Source organism: Taeniopygia guttata, chromosome 1A (genome assembly GCF_048771995.1).
Source record: "Taeniopygia guttata chromosome 1A, bTaeGut7.mat, whole genome shotgun sequence".
NCBI classification, from domain to species: Eukaryota; Metazoa; Chordata; class Aves; order Passeriformes; family Estrildidae; genus Taeniopygia; species Taeniopygia guttata.
Genome location: NC_133025.1, coordinates 49,440,677 through 49,457,941, shown reverse-complemented (window position 1 = coordinate 49,457,941; position 17,265 = coordinate 49,440,677). Strand labels below are relative to the sequence as shown.

Here is a 17,265-nt window from a genome sequence, read left to right as displayed (position 1 = left end):
TAGGTCTATGGCTAATTTGTTTTACTTCTGTTTATCTGTGTGTGGTACAACTATCATTTTATATAAATAAAAGTAACAAACAGTTATTCTGTGTAGAAAAGGAGACTTATGACTAACACAGTGATGCAGCACAGAGAAATGCAGGCATGGAGCAATAGCAGAAGCCTTGAGAAGTGGGGGCACAAGATTTGCTGAGGAATACAGGGGTATAAAAGCAACAGGCAAGGCACAGGGCTGGCCTGGTGGCTGTGAACAGCTCAGCTCACCAGTGATCAGTCAAAGAAAAGCTGAGCTGAAGCTGGATTTAGGGGTAACAAAGAGGAAGAAAAAAAAAAAAAGGAAGAAGAAGAAAAAAGTAACATTCATAATAGGCACTACATACCATAAAATCAGATGTAGTGTGGTACTGCCTGGTGTAGGTGCAGCAAAGCTGGGGCCCTGCCAGGATCACTTTGCCATGCCTTTTCCAGCCCCAGTGTTCCTGAAGCTGTAGGCTCTTTGACTCTCTCAACCCTAAACCTAACCCTAACCACTTCCCTAACCCTTTGAGCACATTTCTAATCTATGCTAATATATATTTTTAAAAATATATATTTTTAAAGCAGCTTTCTCATTTTTAACACTTCTTTCTGCTTGAGCAACTGGTGCTGCAGCCTTTTACAGTTTATCAGTCTCTGCACCAAAAAAAAAAAAAAATCTATTTTAATCGCTATTGAAAAAAAAGAAATGCAGTTGGTAAAATATATTACTTTGAATCATGAAATGTATACTTTGGGAAGTGCAGGTCTTTTTTTAAACTGGGAGAGCTTTCTAAACAGCTGTTGCAAATTCCAAAATAACTGCTCTTTACTAGCTCCACATACATAGATTTTTGTTCTGGAATAAGTGCACCTTGTTCTACTTCAGCTTAATATTAACTTTATGATAAACAGAAGTAACAGACTAATTATGAAACAAGGCTGCCCACATATGTAGCTAAGTGGAAGTAGTAATTGCAATTGCATATGTCTTTGTACATTTGAATTACCTCCAAGATCAGATAAAAGTAGGATGAAGAAAGCAATAATAAAATTTATTTGATATGAAACTGTTATCGGTCTTCAGATTTGGTGACAATGCCTCTGACAAGCTTGCATTTGAATCAAAGCTCAGTCACAGCCCTGGTTAAAGTCCATGGGTAAATATCTTCATTTTGCTAAGTAAACCAGAAGAATTGACTAAACAATCCTCTGCTCACAGATTGAATGGGAAGCCATTCCCCAAGGGAATGAAGCACATCACATGGCCAGTCCCTGGCACCAGGGGCCTGATCACTGCCTGATCATGGCCAGACTCTTACACTGCCCAAACTAATGCCAAACTAATGCAGAGTGAGCCTGAGCTTAGCTTTAACCCAGCAAGGCATTATGATTTGCTTTTCTCCTATTTGTATTCCCTCTGGTGCTAATCTGAACAGCAAAAAAGGAAAGATGGAATCAGGCAGCTGGGAGTTGAGGAAGAGAGACAGGGAAAGACTGTCTTGGCACAGTGCTGGATCAGTTTTGCCGTTTGGTGAACTGTCACCGTTCCTGTAGACAGAGGGACTTCTCTAGGACTGAATGCAAATATAGGGGGTAGAATTTGTCTGGCAGCAGCTGAACACATTGGTGCCTAATAAAAACTGAGGGAGAAGGAACAAGGATTTGATGCAGGAAGCTGGGTCAGAAATCTTGATTTAACTGCAATAACTCATGAGAAAGGAAGTTAAAACAAGAAAATGTTTCAGTGCTGCAGAACATAAGCCTCTGTGTTTGTATTCTTCACAAAGAGGTTCTGACTTCTAATGCAAGCAAAGTTGGAAGTACTGCAAATACTGTCTTAACTGTTGTGGCCAAAATACTCAATGCTTCTTTAACTTATTCACACACTAGCACTGAAAATTAGTCTGAAAAAGACATGGAGCAAAGCAGATTTATGCGTCAAACATAGGACAGCAGAGTTTTCAGTGTTACAGCTGAAAAAGGCATAATTCATTGAATGTCTTTTTCTCCCCTTTAATGCATTCCAGCTCAAAGAAGCTGAGTGCTTCTGTTGTCAAGTAGGGTGAATAATGGCTTTGAGTACACTGCTCTGTTTTGTACTCAGGACAACATTTTCATTAGCATGATTCAAAAAGAAGAATGTATTTGAAGTGCAGCTGATAGAAAACTTTAAATTTCTAGGTCATGGCAGATTTCATTGGTCACATAAAAAATTATGTATTACAGGAAAAACATTTTTAAATTGACATTTGGAAGAAATTCAGCGCTGGTATTTGAAACATTTCTTCATTAAAAAAAAAAAAAAAACAACACCAAATTTTGAAGAGCCTCTCCTTGAAAAACTAATAAATTTAGCAGTCTTCCCACATTCCTTATCAGTTTGGAAAAACTCAGGTTTTCCAGCTTAGCCTCTCAGTTGATATCAGCTTTCCTTTTAAACCAACCATCCCGCAGAACTGAACATGCTCCTCCTTTGGCCAGTTTTTTACTCTTGGCTTTGCCTGCTGCTTCCCATTGAGTGTGTATGTAAACCATAAATAAAACCCCCAATCTTGCTCCATTTGTATTCCATATATTTGCCAAGCTATTGGCCACAAGAAATCATAAGCAGTTTATTTTTCAAACCTCAAAACTTGGATAGGCATTGAGTGATTGAGTGCATCATCATACAGTTATTTTTACATTAGAATAATATTTAAAGGTCTTAGGAATTTTAATTTGGTTTAAAATACTTCTTCATTGCTTTTGCTACAATAGAACCTTAATTTTCAATAATGGTCTGGTTAATAATTTTCTTCAATCTTAAACCTTTAAACTTCAGAGATTCATTATTGTGAAAAATGCCAAGCACTTGGTTTTTAAAATTTTTAAAGTTTAATAATAATAAAATGGTTATAAAAATAATAATACAATTAGAGTAATAAAGTTTAGAGTTAGGACAATTACAAGACAATAAAAAGCAAAGAATTACGGACGTCCGGATGCTCTCAGACACTAAGTCACGAAAAGCATGACTTGTGAACAAAGGAATCGCTCTTAAACCAATATACTTGTTGCATATTCATACATCCTTCATGGTTATGCATACATTCTATTCTAAACAAGAAACTCTGTCTGTTGTATGTCAACTGTTGCCTTTAATCCCTTGGCATCTTCGAGTCTGAGCAAGGCCTGAAGAAATTAGCTTCTTCTGATAAGAAGCCATAAATTCCTCTCCTTTGGAAGATTTAGGTGTTCCTCGAAGTGAGTATCTCATTCCTAAAAAGAAAACTCCCCCCACATACATAGTCTCTATTTTAACATTATGTTGTAACCTAAAACTACACTTAACACAATACATAAGAGAATTAATACAGCATAACTTTCTAACATTACACATATAATATTCATTGTAACATTTGCGAAAAGCCAATCATAAATATGCATTTTTCACAATTAGTCTGATTATTCTTTTTTAATTTATTGTTCCCCTTTCCATGGATTGCCATGGTTTCTTTACCAGCCTTACTGGAAGTGAGTTCTTTATTAAACACTTCTCTGTCCATATCTGATAAAAAAGCTGTTAATCTCTCCTTCTCATGTTTTTGCTGAATTGGTGATTATGAATGACATATACGTGTTTCTGAAACTCTGTGCAGCTGCACAACTCCTACTCAATAACAACTCCCACTGGGGTTCAATATACTCCAGTACTTTCTACTGCAGTCTTTCTTCCTATTTTGTCTGTCCTGCACTGTTGTTCTTTCACTGGATTATTAAGGCAGCACTTCCTGTTTTAACAGTCAGGCAATCCAAGACAGAGGAATAGGTCAGAGTTTCTGAGATCAGAGCTCACACATGACCTCTGTCCTTTGAGCAATGAGCATCAAACAAGAAGGAAGTTATAAGACATTCATATATTTGATTTCAAAATTGTATTAAGTGTTGAACTGCAGCCATGAGGTGTTCCTAACTGACCAGCCACAGTTCCCCAGCCTCAGCTATCACATGCTGCTGATGCAGCAGAAGTAAACTGGAGATAAGAAGAGAACAACAACTGTCTTTCATCCTGGGCATTTGTTAGAAATGACTGAGTGGTCTTGAAGAACCTTTTCTAAAGTAAAAGCACCTACAGATCAGCCCAGGATTCTGAGTTGTCTGGGTGAAGGTTGTTCCGGGGTATCACTTCAGGAGGAATTCAAGTATCTTTGAAAGGCTAGGGGATCTGCTTCCAAAGAAAGGAGTAATATCCTCTCACCCATTCTTCTCAGGAAGACAAAAGCGTTTAAGTGGTAATGGGTATGGACCTTACTGGCTTAGGGGCAGAATCTGTGAGAAAAACTGAAAAAAAGCAACACTAAAATGTGCAAAGCAATCCCACTTCCACACTGCCCACACTGCCTTTACATGAGCAACTGCCCTTAAGAATTTTTTTTTTTTTTTTTTTTTTTTTTTTTTTTAATTTCAGGGTGTATATGGGTGCCAACAAATCAGCTATGTCAGCAGGCCTCTCTAGGATGAGGTGCTATTTTTAGTCCTCTAGCTTCAAACATATGTTGAGACAGTTTCCAAATGCTTTCCTTCTTATCCTTTCAAGCTTTGCATTATATACCTGGAAAAGTCACAGGCTTATATTTTCCTTGTTTGGCTTTAGATTTGCTTGTTTGATGAGGATGGTACTTGCTAGAAGCTTGTCCATGTCTCAGTTCCTTCAAGAGAAATGAAGGCCAGAAAGAATTTCAGTAATTTACCATATTGTTAGGATTAATGCCTAATTTCTCATGCATTCTCTTTAAAAAATCTGGCCCATCCCCAAGTGAAACATAGCTATCTCTCGGGTAAAATACAGCAGCACTAGTGCTAGCAGCACCATGCTGCAGTCATGGGAAAAGGAATAAAAGCATTCTCTTCTGTTGAAATGGCAGGAGAAATTTCAGGGTCATAGAAGGCAATTGTAGTCTTGCAAAACAGCCATGACACCAGGGAATGTCCTTATCTAGTAAAAGGCAACCGATGGAATTATTCCATAAAGCTCACAGCCGAGTCAGCCGTCTCCAATAGAAACGAGTTTGGAATGTTTCTTCCTTCAAGATTTATTGACACCATAAACTGCTTTCACAAAATTAACGAATCACAACACACTTGTGTGTTTCAGTCTGTCAGCCTGGATAGAAAATTAGACTAACATCAAATGGTTACTGTATTTTTCTAAGACAGTTTTATAAGCAAACTAATTTCTCCCCAATTCCACTCCCTGCATAATTTCGTAGTGAAATATGTTTCCCACTTGCCACTCCACGGTGACAAAGCAGCACAAGTTAAAGGGCTTTTTCTAACATGCTGTAATGGCAATGCCTTGCCTGTGGCAAGAGGAATGTGGCTAGCAGTATGGCAGTATCACTGGGATGATACTTAAACATAAGAAAGGACAGGGAATCAAAAAAATAAAAAGTGACCTGGATTCCATCAGCATTGCTCTAATAGAGACTATTTAAAGAGAAAAAATAAACCAAGCTCAATTCAGCTTGGTCAAGAGAAGCCAAAGATTTTGCTTCCACTTGTTGACAGACATGTGGCAACACAAACTTTCATTACAAAAATATGTAGAAGTCAGCAAGTTGAAAATTGAGTAAATTGTGTGTTATGCTGAGAGAAGAAATTGGCAGCATGAGTAAATAGAAAAGAAAATGTTTATATCTAATTTCAGGTTTTAAGGAGAATAGCTTGCTCTCCTTGTTTTCAAGGGCTCTGGATTTTAACAGAGCAGACAGACTTGTGACTGATCACCTCTTCCTTCTCACCCCACCTCCCCTCCCTGCTTCAATGTACAATACAGGAAAATTCACAAAGTGTGTAACAATGCAGGTATTGTTCTTAACTTCTATTTAAGAGCAATATAATTCAGTTTCATTCCAAAGCATTTGTAGTGAAATACATGTCTGACTCTATGAACACCAGCTTTGAATATCCTCACAGGCTTCTGTATCCGGTTCAGTGTTCCCAGCCTCTGACTCAATGCAGCCTGTGTGCATTTACCACTACCATTCCTTCCACTGTTCATACTTTCTTCCATGCTGCTTTGCCCAAATATTCTTCCCTTGCTTTTTTTCCTTCTCCCTTACTCTCTTTGCTCCCTGTGCTTAGAGCTTTTCAATTTTTTGTGTGATAAATAAGCATTTTTCCTTTTTCCTAAAACACTAATGAAAAACATGTCAAAAATCCCCATGGTTTTCTGTTAGACATTCAAAGTAATTTGCTACTCTCTACCTAGCTACAGTAGTCATGCTGTTGCATTATGCTACATCATCCAGATTATTCAGGTCTCAAGATATCAAAGCAGGAATTAAATCAGGGCCTCATAATTAAGCAGTAAAATTTTAGTGGTGGGCACCTGCAGTTCCCATTGACTGCAAAATAAGTGCCTATTATGGAGCATTTTGGAAAGTGTCACTACTTACCTAGGTGACTAAGTATCAAATTAGGACTAATATCAAATAGGACTAAATATCAAATTTATTTTGTATACTGTAATCCCCATTTTTTACTGGCAGATTATCCTTTTTTTGCAGCCCACTGCACACTGGCTCACCTGTCCCAGTTTGGATTACAAGCTTTCCCGTGTTTTACACCAGGCTTGACATCCTTAACATGATCCCTGGCAACAAATTATCACTCCCAGTTGTTTAATCTTGGAACTGAAGTAGCACATTACTTCAACTGTAAATGAATGAATGAATTGTGAGAACAGCCTGTCTGCTGACCCATGAAAACCATTTCCCTTTCTTTCAGAGCAACAAGATTTAAACCTTCAGATACTCAGATTTTCATTTGCTTTTATTTCCAAAATGAATCAAATTACACAGATGTGTGAGCTGGGAACCAGTTTCTAAATATGGTATGCCTTCCCTCCCATTAAAAAGATGAGATTCTTTACAATATTTAAGCACTTGGTGCATAATTCAAAGTTAAGTATAATTTTCCCTGTACCACATTCTTCCCTTACTTCTTTTCTGAAGGAAATATCTGCTGTATCTTGGATCTTGGCCAGTGAGTACAAAATAGGCAGTGAATGTTGCCTGGGGAATGATGACCTGCAACAAATAAGAATCCCTGAACAGCAAAGGAAGTAGAAAAGGTGCTTGTGGGCATGTGTTTGAAATTAGGGTGATATAACCTCTGCCAAGGACTTCAAGAAAATCTTTCTGAATGGTTACAGAACAACTCCTGTTTTATGTCATCTGACAAACTGATGAACAAAATAACCCCAAAAATACAACAAACCCAAACTGATAACCTTTTCAGTTACAGTAACAAGATGAAGAGTGTTAAGAAACACATTCGTACTAGTAGCTTGGTGTGCAGCTGCAGTGTCAACCACAGGTTGGGCTCTGGCAAGCCCCAGAGAGGCCAGAGAGCCCCAGGCAAGAGGCCAGGAACTGGCGCTGACCCTGGTGGGCACAGGACCTGTGGCACAGCCAGGTGACAGGACACCGAGACACGGCAGGAGCCAAGGACTCAGCAGGAAGAGCCAGACTTCGTCACACAGAGATTGGGAGGAGGTAAAAACCCAGAGCTTTCTTTGGGGTCCCTTCTTGGAGGCACCTAGCTTGAACCATGGTTAAATTATTTTAAGGATCCAAAAGTCTGAGACTCTACTAAGGGAAATCTCAGCTTGAGCCAGTAAGGAAACCTGGTCTGACTGTGGGAGTGGGGAGGGTGTAGGGAGTCAAGCGAGGCACCTGCTGGGTCACTGGAACTGCCCACTGAGAAAGAGCTTCAGTCCCAGGGTGACTGACAGAGTGGCTTCTGGATGGTCAGACAAGGAAATTTTCCTTAAGAGCAATGAATACTTTAAATGAAAGCCTGAGCTTCTGTGACACATCCACTTGCAGGCCGCACATATTTGTGAATGTATTTTTGTCCTGCATTCCTACCGGTCTTACCAGTCTTCTCTGAACTGCTTCTCATCTTGAAGTAATCTGGGGAAGGAAGGCAGAATGAAAAACACAGTTCCTAAGTTTAGAATCCAATACTTAGTTTATGTTTTGTTTTCAGTTTCAGAGAGAGAGCGCCCTCCATTATGGCTCATTTGGTTTGGGCATTTAATGCAAATTCAAAATTTATACTTTCAGGGTTCGCTTTCCCTTGTGAACCAATGAGCTTTAGTGCTGGTGAACACACTTGACACTGTGCAGCTACTTGTATGACAGTTGTTGACCTACCAAGATCACCTTCTGCCTGGTCCTAATATGTCTCATAGTTGCATCCCTTGCTACCCCAGGGAACAACACAGAACAAGAAACCAAAATGAACCAGATCTCCCATTTATTGCTGTAAATACTCCTGTACCTTGCTTTCACAGGTCTCATAGCAGTGGGTTCTAAATTGGCATCCTGGAGTAGTGCAGACCATTGGTGAGCTGTCATATGCATTCCTCAAAAGCCTGAAAAGCCATGTCATCTGCATATGAGCTGGCAGCAGATACCCAAAAGGACTTTCTGGGCCACACAGTCCATTGTCATGTTGTTGGAGACTCCACATAACCTAAAGACCATATTACTTCCAATTTTTGCATTTGCTAAGAGGCCATCCACAGGCATACCTTTCTAACACAAAGAATTAGTGTAGAGTAACCTATAGATCAAGGCATCCTGGAGGGGGAGGGGGGGAAGACCACCCAGGTTAGATATAAAATTCTTATTTTGATTAGCAGGGTCTAGCGAAAATGCTTACCTCAGTGTTCTCATGACTCTCTTTGGTGACAGCAGTTTGTTCATCTTGAATTTTTCTTGTTCCTACTGGGAATAGTCCCAGTTAGTGGAGCTTCTTGGAGTGTGTCTAAGTGAAAGTACAGAAGGAATGGTGAAAGAACATGGAAGAGGAAAGAATACTTAGCACTTCTCTCCTACCTTCATGGCATGCTATACACACCGTGCTTCACAGAATCTCATCATGCAGTTCATGATACACAAGTGCGCCTGTTTGTACAGGCAAAGCACAGCTGATGATTTCTGAGGCCTGAGATGAAACCACCTTGGCAGGGAATTTAGAATCCAGGCCCTGTTTGATCTCCCTTATAAACAACAGCAGTGTAGTCCAAAGGCCAAACATCTTGTCTCCAGCAGCTGCCAGTGGTTAAAGGTTACAACAGCACCAAACAACAACCCACACAGAGAGATGCTTGAGACCCTCTCCTCGGTATTCCCTTTTCCAGAATCTGGTCATCAGGAACATACAGACTAGAGGCTTAAGTTTCATCATTTCCAGGAAAGGCCATCTTAAGCGAGCCATGGAAACAGATGACTATGAATGTAAGAGACAAGGAAAAGAATGAAATTTTTTTTCATTCATGAAAATGTGGCAAATGTGGAAGCAAGCAAAGAGTAGCCAGGTAATAGGAACAGAGTGAAATAAAGCTTAACACAAGCTTTCACTGCTATGTGGGCTGCATATACTCTCTGAACCTTTGGTCTTCCAGTCACCAAGGTCAGCCTTGTGGCAAAGTCTGTCAGGAAGCAATGGATTCTCTCCAGAGCATGTGAGTGGCTCAACTGCCTGTGTATTTGTGTAAATTCTTTCAAGTGAACAGTGTGGCCAGAATGGTGAGCAATGATTGGAAAACCTTCTCAGAGGCCTGGGGACTTTGCATATTTCATGCATGGCTTCATTTACACTTTTTCTGCTTCTTAGAGCAGAGGATACATGTTTTACATGCTAGTACATATTAGAGAGGCCAAAGAACACAAATGCAAACGTGTTGTATGTATGTGTGAGTCCAGGGAAGGAGGGCAGGAACTGAGTTTGAAAGACAAGGGATAACTCAGTTTGCAACTGAGGGTAACTTACAGCTTGCAGGAGCTGCATTTCCTGACAGGAGCAAAACTGTTCTCACCTATCATCCATTCTCAAATTGCATTGCAAAGCTGTGTCTTGCACTCATCAGTACTGAAACATGACCATGGGAAACAAGCACAGAAGCCAGTATGCAAAGCTTAACTCAGCAGTGAAGAGAAAAATAAATAGGGTTTAAGGAAAAAATAATGACAACTCTACATCCTTTTTAGTAAAGAGATCATGTACACCGTGTTCTTTTGAATAACAAAGTCTACATTTCAGCCAAAGTAATGACTGCAGCTTTGAAAAGCCAGTAGGGAAGAAGTACGTGATTTGGCAAAAAAATAAGGATAAAAACATTTCTACTTCCACCTTTATTTAAAGGTCTGGTTAGCAAAATAGAACAATCAGAAAGAGTGTTAGTGCAGCTATTTAGAACTTTTAGGACACTATAAAAGCCAGCTGTGAAAAGTGAAAGAGAATTAAGAACTCGTGAATAATTAAGTAACTAAAAGAGAGAAGGTAGAGGCAAAGTAGGCTAAGGCATATTTGTTGGCTGATAGAGGGCACACATGAGGGATGAGAAATATAACCTGTGCTTTACTGCATTTTATTATTTTTTAGGTTACTAAGATCCATCCAGAAGACAAGCATGAACTGGTTATCACTCAGCTATTCAATGAAGGGTACCACCTGTGACAGACACTCCATTATCTCCAAAAGTCATGGCATCCATGATAGTTGGATATTAGGATATTTGCAATAATTAATTAATAGCTGCTTGTACAGTACTCTGAAAATCTCAGTTTATCGGATAAGCATTAATTTCAGATTACTTTTGTGCGGATGGGTTTCTCCAGTTCACTCTCCTTGTTTTTCCTTTGCCTAGCTATAAGCACTGGAATGAGGGCCTCCTGGTGGTGGAATCTGTGACAGTGAAGCAGGGAGGAAAACACATTTCTTAACAAAGCAGTGAAATGCTGTTCTTTTATCTCTTGAGTTAGCTATAATGAAATAAAGAAACAGAGAGAGAAAACGAAGTGTCGGCTTTGTCAAGAAAATATAGGTGAGGTATTTAATATCTAGGATTCTAAAAGAAAGGACATCTTTAACTGCACAGCACTGAAGCAACAAGAATTACCTCACTGCTGAAAAATTTAATTGGGGCAGGGAATTAATTTCAATATGCCAAAAAAGTTTCAGTTTACAGGTTTTAAACTCAGTCTCATTTAGTCCACCAGGTGTTACCGATAGGTAAGCCTTACCTATCCATAACAACCAGGCAATGTAGCAACTTTCAATACAAAAACTAAAATAAATACATTCTTTGAAGTCAGAGTAAGCCTAGAGTAAACCTACTGAATTCACCAGTCAATGGGGTTTCCCTGTAATTATTGATATAACAGAAAACAATAATAATCCTGTAGCGTATATGAAACAAAGTAAGAGAAACACTGTGGAGTTAAAAGCAGCTCTGAGAACATCTAAGCTATAGATTCTCTATCGCTTTTGAGCCAAAAAAGCTGAAGAAGATGCTCCAAATTAGGCTACCAAGAACAGCTTGGGTCTATTCCAAAATTTCCACACTGCCATGTGCTACAGCCCTATCTTCATCCTGTCAATCTCTCAGCCTTCCACCAGTGTTCTCAAAGATGTCTTCCTGGGAACATAGGCAGCTTCCTTACACAATGACTGCAACATACAGCTTCTTCACCATTTAATGGGCTTTTGCAGTTCCTAAGTGACAGTTATTGTCCTGGGAGAAAGAGTGTGTGCTAGGTGTTCTTTTCCCCACAGAGTGACAGGAACTGAAAGATGCACACTACTACACCATAATGCTCTTAACATAGCCGAAAATTGTTTGTCAAACTATATATAAATATATGTATGCATGTATTTGCAATATAGTGAGAGACAATGCTAGAAACAACAACAGTCAGTTCTTGTCTCAGTATCTACCTGATGTAGGTGGAGAAACAATGATGAAAAGCTGCTGCCAAAATACCCTGGGAGGTTGGTGCAGCGAGGAAATTCCATAGCATTTTTCACAGAAATGGCGTCTGGCAAGAAATGAAACCATGCAGAAGTAAGATTCCTGAAACAAATCATAGCAGAAATCAAGACACTGAATCTCCTTCTCTTACTCTCCAGGGGAAGATTTCTGAAGTCTTGTTTACAAGCCCTACCAACTATGAGACCATTCACACAGGAATTATTCACCATGGGCACAGCAACCAGGCACAGAAGGAAGCATTCACCTCACATGCCAAGGCAGTGGGGATGAGCTGCCTGGCTTTTTCCAAGTCTCTGCTCCACAGAAGAAGCAGTAAGAGAATCACTCTGAGACCCCAGATGCATGAGACAGTTTAGTTTTACAATAATTACAGTGTATTTCTACAATACTCATCCTGCTCAGCACAAGGAGAAATCAAACAACAACTGTGCTGATACATACAGGTTTCTTCTAGGAAGGTGAACATTGCTGAAAAAACCACCCCAACTAAAGAGAGAACAGTCCCTCACTATCCTGTATGGTCTTTGGCTCTTATCAGCACCCAGGTGAGCTGCCTTTATTTTCTCATTTCAAAACTATAATTCTACATGCTCTCAGCTTTTCTTCCCAAGTTCTTGCCCTCATTTATCTGGACCTTCCATTCGTCTTTCTTACACGATATATGCACACACATATGGGTATTAAATGGTTATAGAAGCCACAACTATTTCACAAAGATCTTGCTCTGAACAGCAAGTTTTTATTCTACTTTTAAGGGTGTTGACTTCTGCCCCCCACCCCCCAATTAAAATTACTTCTCTTATTGCAAAAATCACTGCTTTCCAGTGCACAGACTCTGGTATACTGGGTCAGAAAGCAACTGTTTTTATAGCATATGTCCTGCAAGAACCAGATATTGGTTAACTGGACTACCAAAAGATACAGCAGCACCAGAGATTTTTCTTGTCTCAAGTCACTGGATTTAACTGTGCTATTTTTCCAATTTCCATTCCAAGTGAGCAATTTTCTGGTTCACTTAAGGCAGGGTGCCAATTAAGTAGTCTGAGAATGAAAGTCTGTTAGATAATTTTTTTTTCCTGGAGTACTAATACATGTACAAACCAAATCAAAATGTTGGTGATTCTCTTCTTTTCTTCTTCTTTTATCTGCCTGACCCATTTTTTTTTTTTCTCCTTGTCTTTATTGTTCCCATTTAACTAAAGTCAGCATCTTAGTACCTCATTAATCCAAATTTTTTCAGGAAAGCCCCAGGAAGTCCTCAACATAAGCTTTTTTAACAATGAAGCAAGTAACTCCAGATTGCTATTCTAACATACTGCAGAATTATTTTATGCATTAGGAGTGGAATTTTGCCTCTGTAACATAAAAAGTGCTGGTGATATGTGCTACATACCCATGCCATTCATTCAAAATATCCAAACCAACTGCCACTGCCACCTCCATGGAATACAAGCCAGCAAGTAATACAAGGAATCTAAATTTATCCCTCATTTGCTGAAAGGGAGGACTTTGCAATGTGCACAGAAAATCAGGATGCTACAAAGGAAGGCATGTGAGGAGCTGCTGCTGTGGAGTCACAGTCCTTGGAGGTGTTTGAGAAAAGATTGGACGTGGCACTTAGTGTCCCGGTCACGTTCACACGGTAGTGTTTGGCCAAAGACAGGACTTGATGATCTCAGAGATCTTTTCCAACCGTACTGATTATGTGATTCGGTACGATTCTGCTCTCTCCAGCTCCTCACCCATCATCCCTTGAACTCGCGCAGTCCAGGACGACAGACCTCCTCCACTTCTCTTACGTTCCCAAGCAAGGAAGGATATTTGCAATAACTAATTAATAGCTGCTTGCATAGTACTCTGAAAATCTCAATTTATCGGATAAGCATTAATTTCAGATTACTTTTGTGCGGATGGGTTCCTCCAGATTAGGATACTCTCTGCCTAACGGCGTTTAGTTATCTATCTGAAAAAAACAAACAAACAATCCCCACCAAAAACATTGTTAACAACTCTCCCAGGCGATTCGATCATTTTAGGGAAGGTGTAAGGAAAGCGCGGTCAGCACGGCCCTAGTTTGACGCAGCCCGTGAGCAGAGCCCGACCCCCGAGCCTATTTCCCGGCACTCCGCCCCCGTCTCCCTCCACCGCGGAGGCGGAGCGGAGCCGCGGATCCCGTCGCCACGGCAACTCGGCGGCCGCAAACCGCTCCCGGGACACGCGGCGGATCCCACCGGCGGCGGACGGGAGCGGGCGCGGCCCGACGGAGAGGTGTGGGCCCCCCCCGGAATTAAGGCGAAGCTCGATGGAACAGCCCGGCCCAACCGCCTCCGCACCGCGGGGCTGACCCTACCACTGCGGCGCGGGGGGAATGGGGGCTGCGGGGCGTTCTTCATCGGCTCCGCTCTTGCCAGTGAGATGCCGGGGGGGGGGGGGGGGGAGCAGAACAAAGGAGCATCCCGGTGGTGGTCCGTGCAGGGAATAGCGCCCCGCGGGGCTCCCCTTGCAGCTCCTCGGCGTGCCCGTAGGGTGGTACGGCCCGTGCCCCCGCCGAGGTGCCGGCCGCGCGGCTCTGGGGGTGCCGGCCGGGGGCGGGGAGGGCCGGGGGAAGGGGCCGGCACCTCGAACCATCCGTCCTGTCCCCCGCCCGCCTCGGCCACGTGGCGCTGGAGGTGTGAGGGACATGCCTCTGGAGGGTTGGTGCTGCCTGGTGCCAGTGGCCGGGAGGCGGCCAGGACTGCCCCTTGCTCAAAATCTCTACCTTGGCCTGAGAGCTGGGGGGCTCTGCCTGGGGAGAATGTCACTGGAGAGAATGAGGGGCTCTGCCTCGGGACATCACTGCCCTTGGCCCACAGCCTCAGACCCGCTGTGTCTCTGTTGCTCCTTCAGGAGCCAATAGGCCTGGCCAGCAGCGTGCGATGCCCCTCTTTGGGAACTCCTTCAGCCCGAAGAAGACCCCCCCGAGGAAATGGGCCTCGCTGTCCAACCTGCACCTGGTGAGTCCCAGCACCTGCAGTTTGCTGCAGCAGCGCTGTCTTGGTGGCAGAGGTGGGTGGCTCCTGCTGTGCGTGCCATAATCCTTACAAGGGCTTCCAGCTGCTGCTGAGGCACAAAAAAGTTCTTCACCCAGAGGTGATTGGGCTCTAGAACAGACTTCCCAGGGCAGTGGTCAGAGCACCAAGCCTGATAGTTCAGGAAGTGTTTGAACAGTACTCTCAGACACATGGTGCAGCTCTTGGGACAGTTTTATGCAGGGCCAGGAGTTGGATTCAGTGATCCTTGTGGGTTCTTTCCAACTCAGTATATTCTATTATTCCAGCTGTGCTGCTTTCTTCCTGCAGTGCAGCACCATTCCTGATTACTGTGACTATCCATGAAGCTAGAAATGGAATAGCTCAGGGAAGAATCATCATCACCTCACCTGCAGTCCAGAACTGTGTCACTGAAAACTCATCAGTGGTCTCCAAGTGCAGGGAGATGAGTGTGTAGGTGGGAGAAAGTGCAGGGATGGCAGTGAGAGGAGCCAGTGCTCTACTGCAGCAGTACATGACCAAAGTAGGGTTCCAGGCTCCAGGGCCATTTGCACCAGTATCTTCCACTAGAATGCCAGTCACTAAGAAATGAGAGAGCAGGGGGTGGCTCTGGAATTCTGTGAAACTCTTGAGTGTGATCTTCTCCCTGCAGCTGGATAGATCCACCCGTGAGGTTGAGCTGGGCCTGGAATACGGCACCCCCACAATGAACCTCGCTGGCCAGAGCCTGAAGTTCGAAAATGGCCACTGGGTTTCAGGTAGAGTACATGTCAGCTTGCTCTGGTCTGAAGTAGCCACAGTTGGCTGACAATCTGTATTTTGACCTCCTTCTTTCCTCCAAGAATCAGGAGGCTTCCTGGGGGATCGCAGGGAACTGCAACGCTTGCGCAAACGAAACCAGCAGCTGGAGGAAGAAAACAACCTACTTCGGCTCAAAGTGGACATTCTGCTGGACATGGTGAGCCTTTGCCCAGCTCCTGCCTGCCTCTAGCAGTGGGGATGCCTGAGCAAAGGGTTCTGGGTCCCCTGAAAAAGGCTGTTCTCAGGGCACCCCACTTTCTGCTTTACCCTGTTGTGCAACGCAGGTGTAATGGCAAAGTGACTGTGGGAGTAAAGCCTGATCCCCTCTGTGAAATGAAGGGAAGGTTCCCCCCATGTCAGAGCTTGTTGTGAACACTGTGACTGAGGAGAGAGAAGCCCCTGCAAGTGCCATGTCTCCTGTTTCCCCTTCTGCACAGAATATGGCATTTTTCTTGCCACTCTGTCCTCTGCCCCAGCTAAGAAACTGAGTTACAGCCACTGTTTTTGGTCACAGAAGACTAAAGCTTCCATCTGCTGTCATGAGGGGTGAGACATCTATCCTATGTGTAAAACTGTGGATGAAAGAATTTCCAGTAAATAAACCAAAATTCATTCAACCTTACCCAGAAATCACAGCTTTCATGCTTAAAATATGGAGAGACATTGAGTAAAATAGGACACACATCTATTCTCAGTAAATAAGTGATTTAGCCTTTATGTCACTCTAAACAATATTTTCTTTCGTTAATCTTCATGTGTTTTAAAATTGGAAAATGGTTTTTGTGGCTGGAACACTTAGCAGAAGCACTAGCTGCTCTCCAGGTTTTCCAGGCGATCTCAGTGAAACGTGACATGGCAGCTTCCCCCTTGCTCAACAGGAACAAATTGCCTCCCGCAGGACCTGGCTTGTGGCTTGTAAATCTTCGTTGTGCTGTGAAGTTGGAAAAGCCTCATGAGCTTTTAACTCCCTCCTGTTGTTGTTTGCTGTGCGTTCCAGCTCTCTGAGACCACTGCCGAGTCCCACCTCATGGAAAAGGAGCTGGAGGAGCTGAAGCAGCACAGCCGGAGGAAGAAGTGAACAAGAGATGGCCAGGCTGGTTCTGGGTCTTGGCCCTCAGGATGCTGGGGCTGGCTTGGGCCTCCCAGCCATGTTGGTACTGTGTGGAGGTACTTCATTTCACGGGACCACGAGTGCCGAGATGCCTCCAGCGCTGTGTGGTGCTGTGGGTACTGCTAATGGCTGGTTTGGCACCACAGCGCTGTTAATTAACACGATTTTCCTCAGAGCACTTTACCTTGCTGCGTTTCCTCACCGCAGCCCAGCATAGGTACCCCCTTCTCTAAGGCAGCCGGGCAGCAGGCGGTGGGGAGGATCCGTCTCCATGAGGGCTCTGCTCGCCTTCTCCGCTTACCGAATCGGGGAGACTGTCCGCTCCCCCTGCGGAGCCCGCGGCTGCTTGTACAAGCCTCACCGTCTGCCTTGGGCGAGAAGGACGCTGCAGTTGCTCGTTCTCGAGAGTTTTGCATATTTTATATAAAACCTTGCAATTAAAGCCCGGTGCTGAGGGTGTTTTTTTAACGCGTCGCG

General features: G+C 42.9%; 1 protein-coding gene across 4 annotated transcripts; it reads left to right on the top strand.

The window, feature by feature from the left end:
- The first annotated feature begins 13,064 nt into the window (after positions 1 to 13,064).
- Positions 13,065 to 17,230, top strand: CBY1 (chibby 1, beta catenin antagonist). Of its 4 annotated transcripts, none has more exons than XM_072923403.1 (5): positions 13,065 to 14,115; positions 14,734 to 14,840; positions 15,529 to 15,634; positions 15,719 to 15,834; positions 16,115 to 16,574. In XM_072923403.1, the coding sequence occupies exons 2-5, from the start codon at positions 14,763 to 14,765 to the stop codon at positions 16,163 to 16,165; spliced, it is 351 nt and encodes a 116-aa protein (XP_072779504.1). In that variant the 5' UTR covers positions 13,065 to 14,115; positions 14,734 to 14,762; the 3' UTR covers positions 16,166 to 16,574. The 4 variants fall into 4 exon arrangements, with proteins under 4 accessions (XP_072779504.1, XP_072779505.1, XP_002198634.1 ...); XM_072923404.1 differs by lacking the exon at positions 16,115 to 16,574 and adding an exon at positions 15,962 to 16,108 and having other exon boundaries at positions 13,071 to 14,115; XM_002198598.7 differs by lacking the exon at positions 16,115 to 16,574 and adding an exon at positions 16,675 to 17,230 and having other exon boundaries at positions 13,091 to 14,115; positions 14,737 to 14,840.
- The last annotated feature ends 35 nt before the right edge of the window (positions 17,231 to 17,265 follow it).

What these genes read in the sequence shown, in the direction of transcription:
- CBY1 (XM_002198598.7), top strand. Translation starts at nt 14,763, where the DNA reads ATGCCCCTCTTTGGGAACTCCTTCAGCCCGAAGAAGACCCCCCCGAGG. An exon ending in CGCTGTCCAACCTGCACCTG is followed by an intron (nt 14,841 to 15,528) that starts GTGAGTCCCAGC and finishes TTCTCCCTGCAG; the next exon opens with CTGGATAGATCCACCCGTGA. An exon ending in TGGACATTCTGCTGGACATG is followed by an intron (nt 15,835 to 16,674) that starts GTGAGCCTTTGC and finishes TGTGCGTTCCAG; the next exon opens with CTCTCTGAGACCACTGCCGA.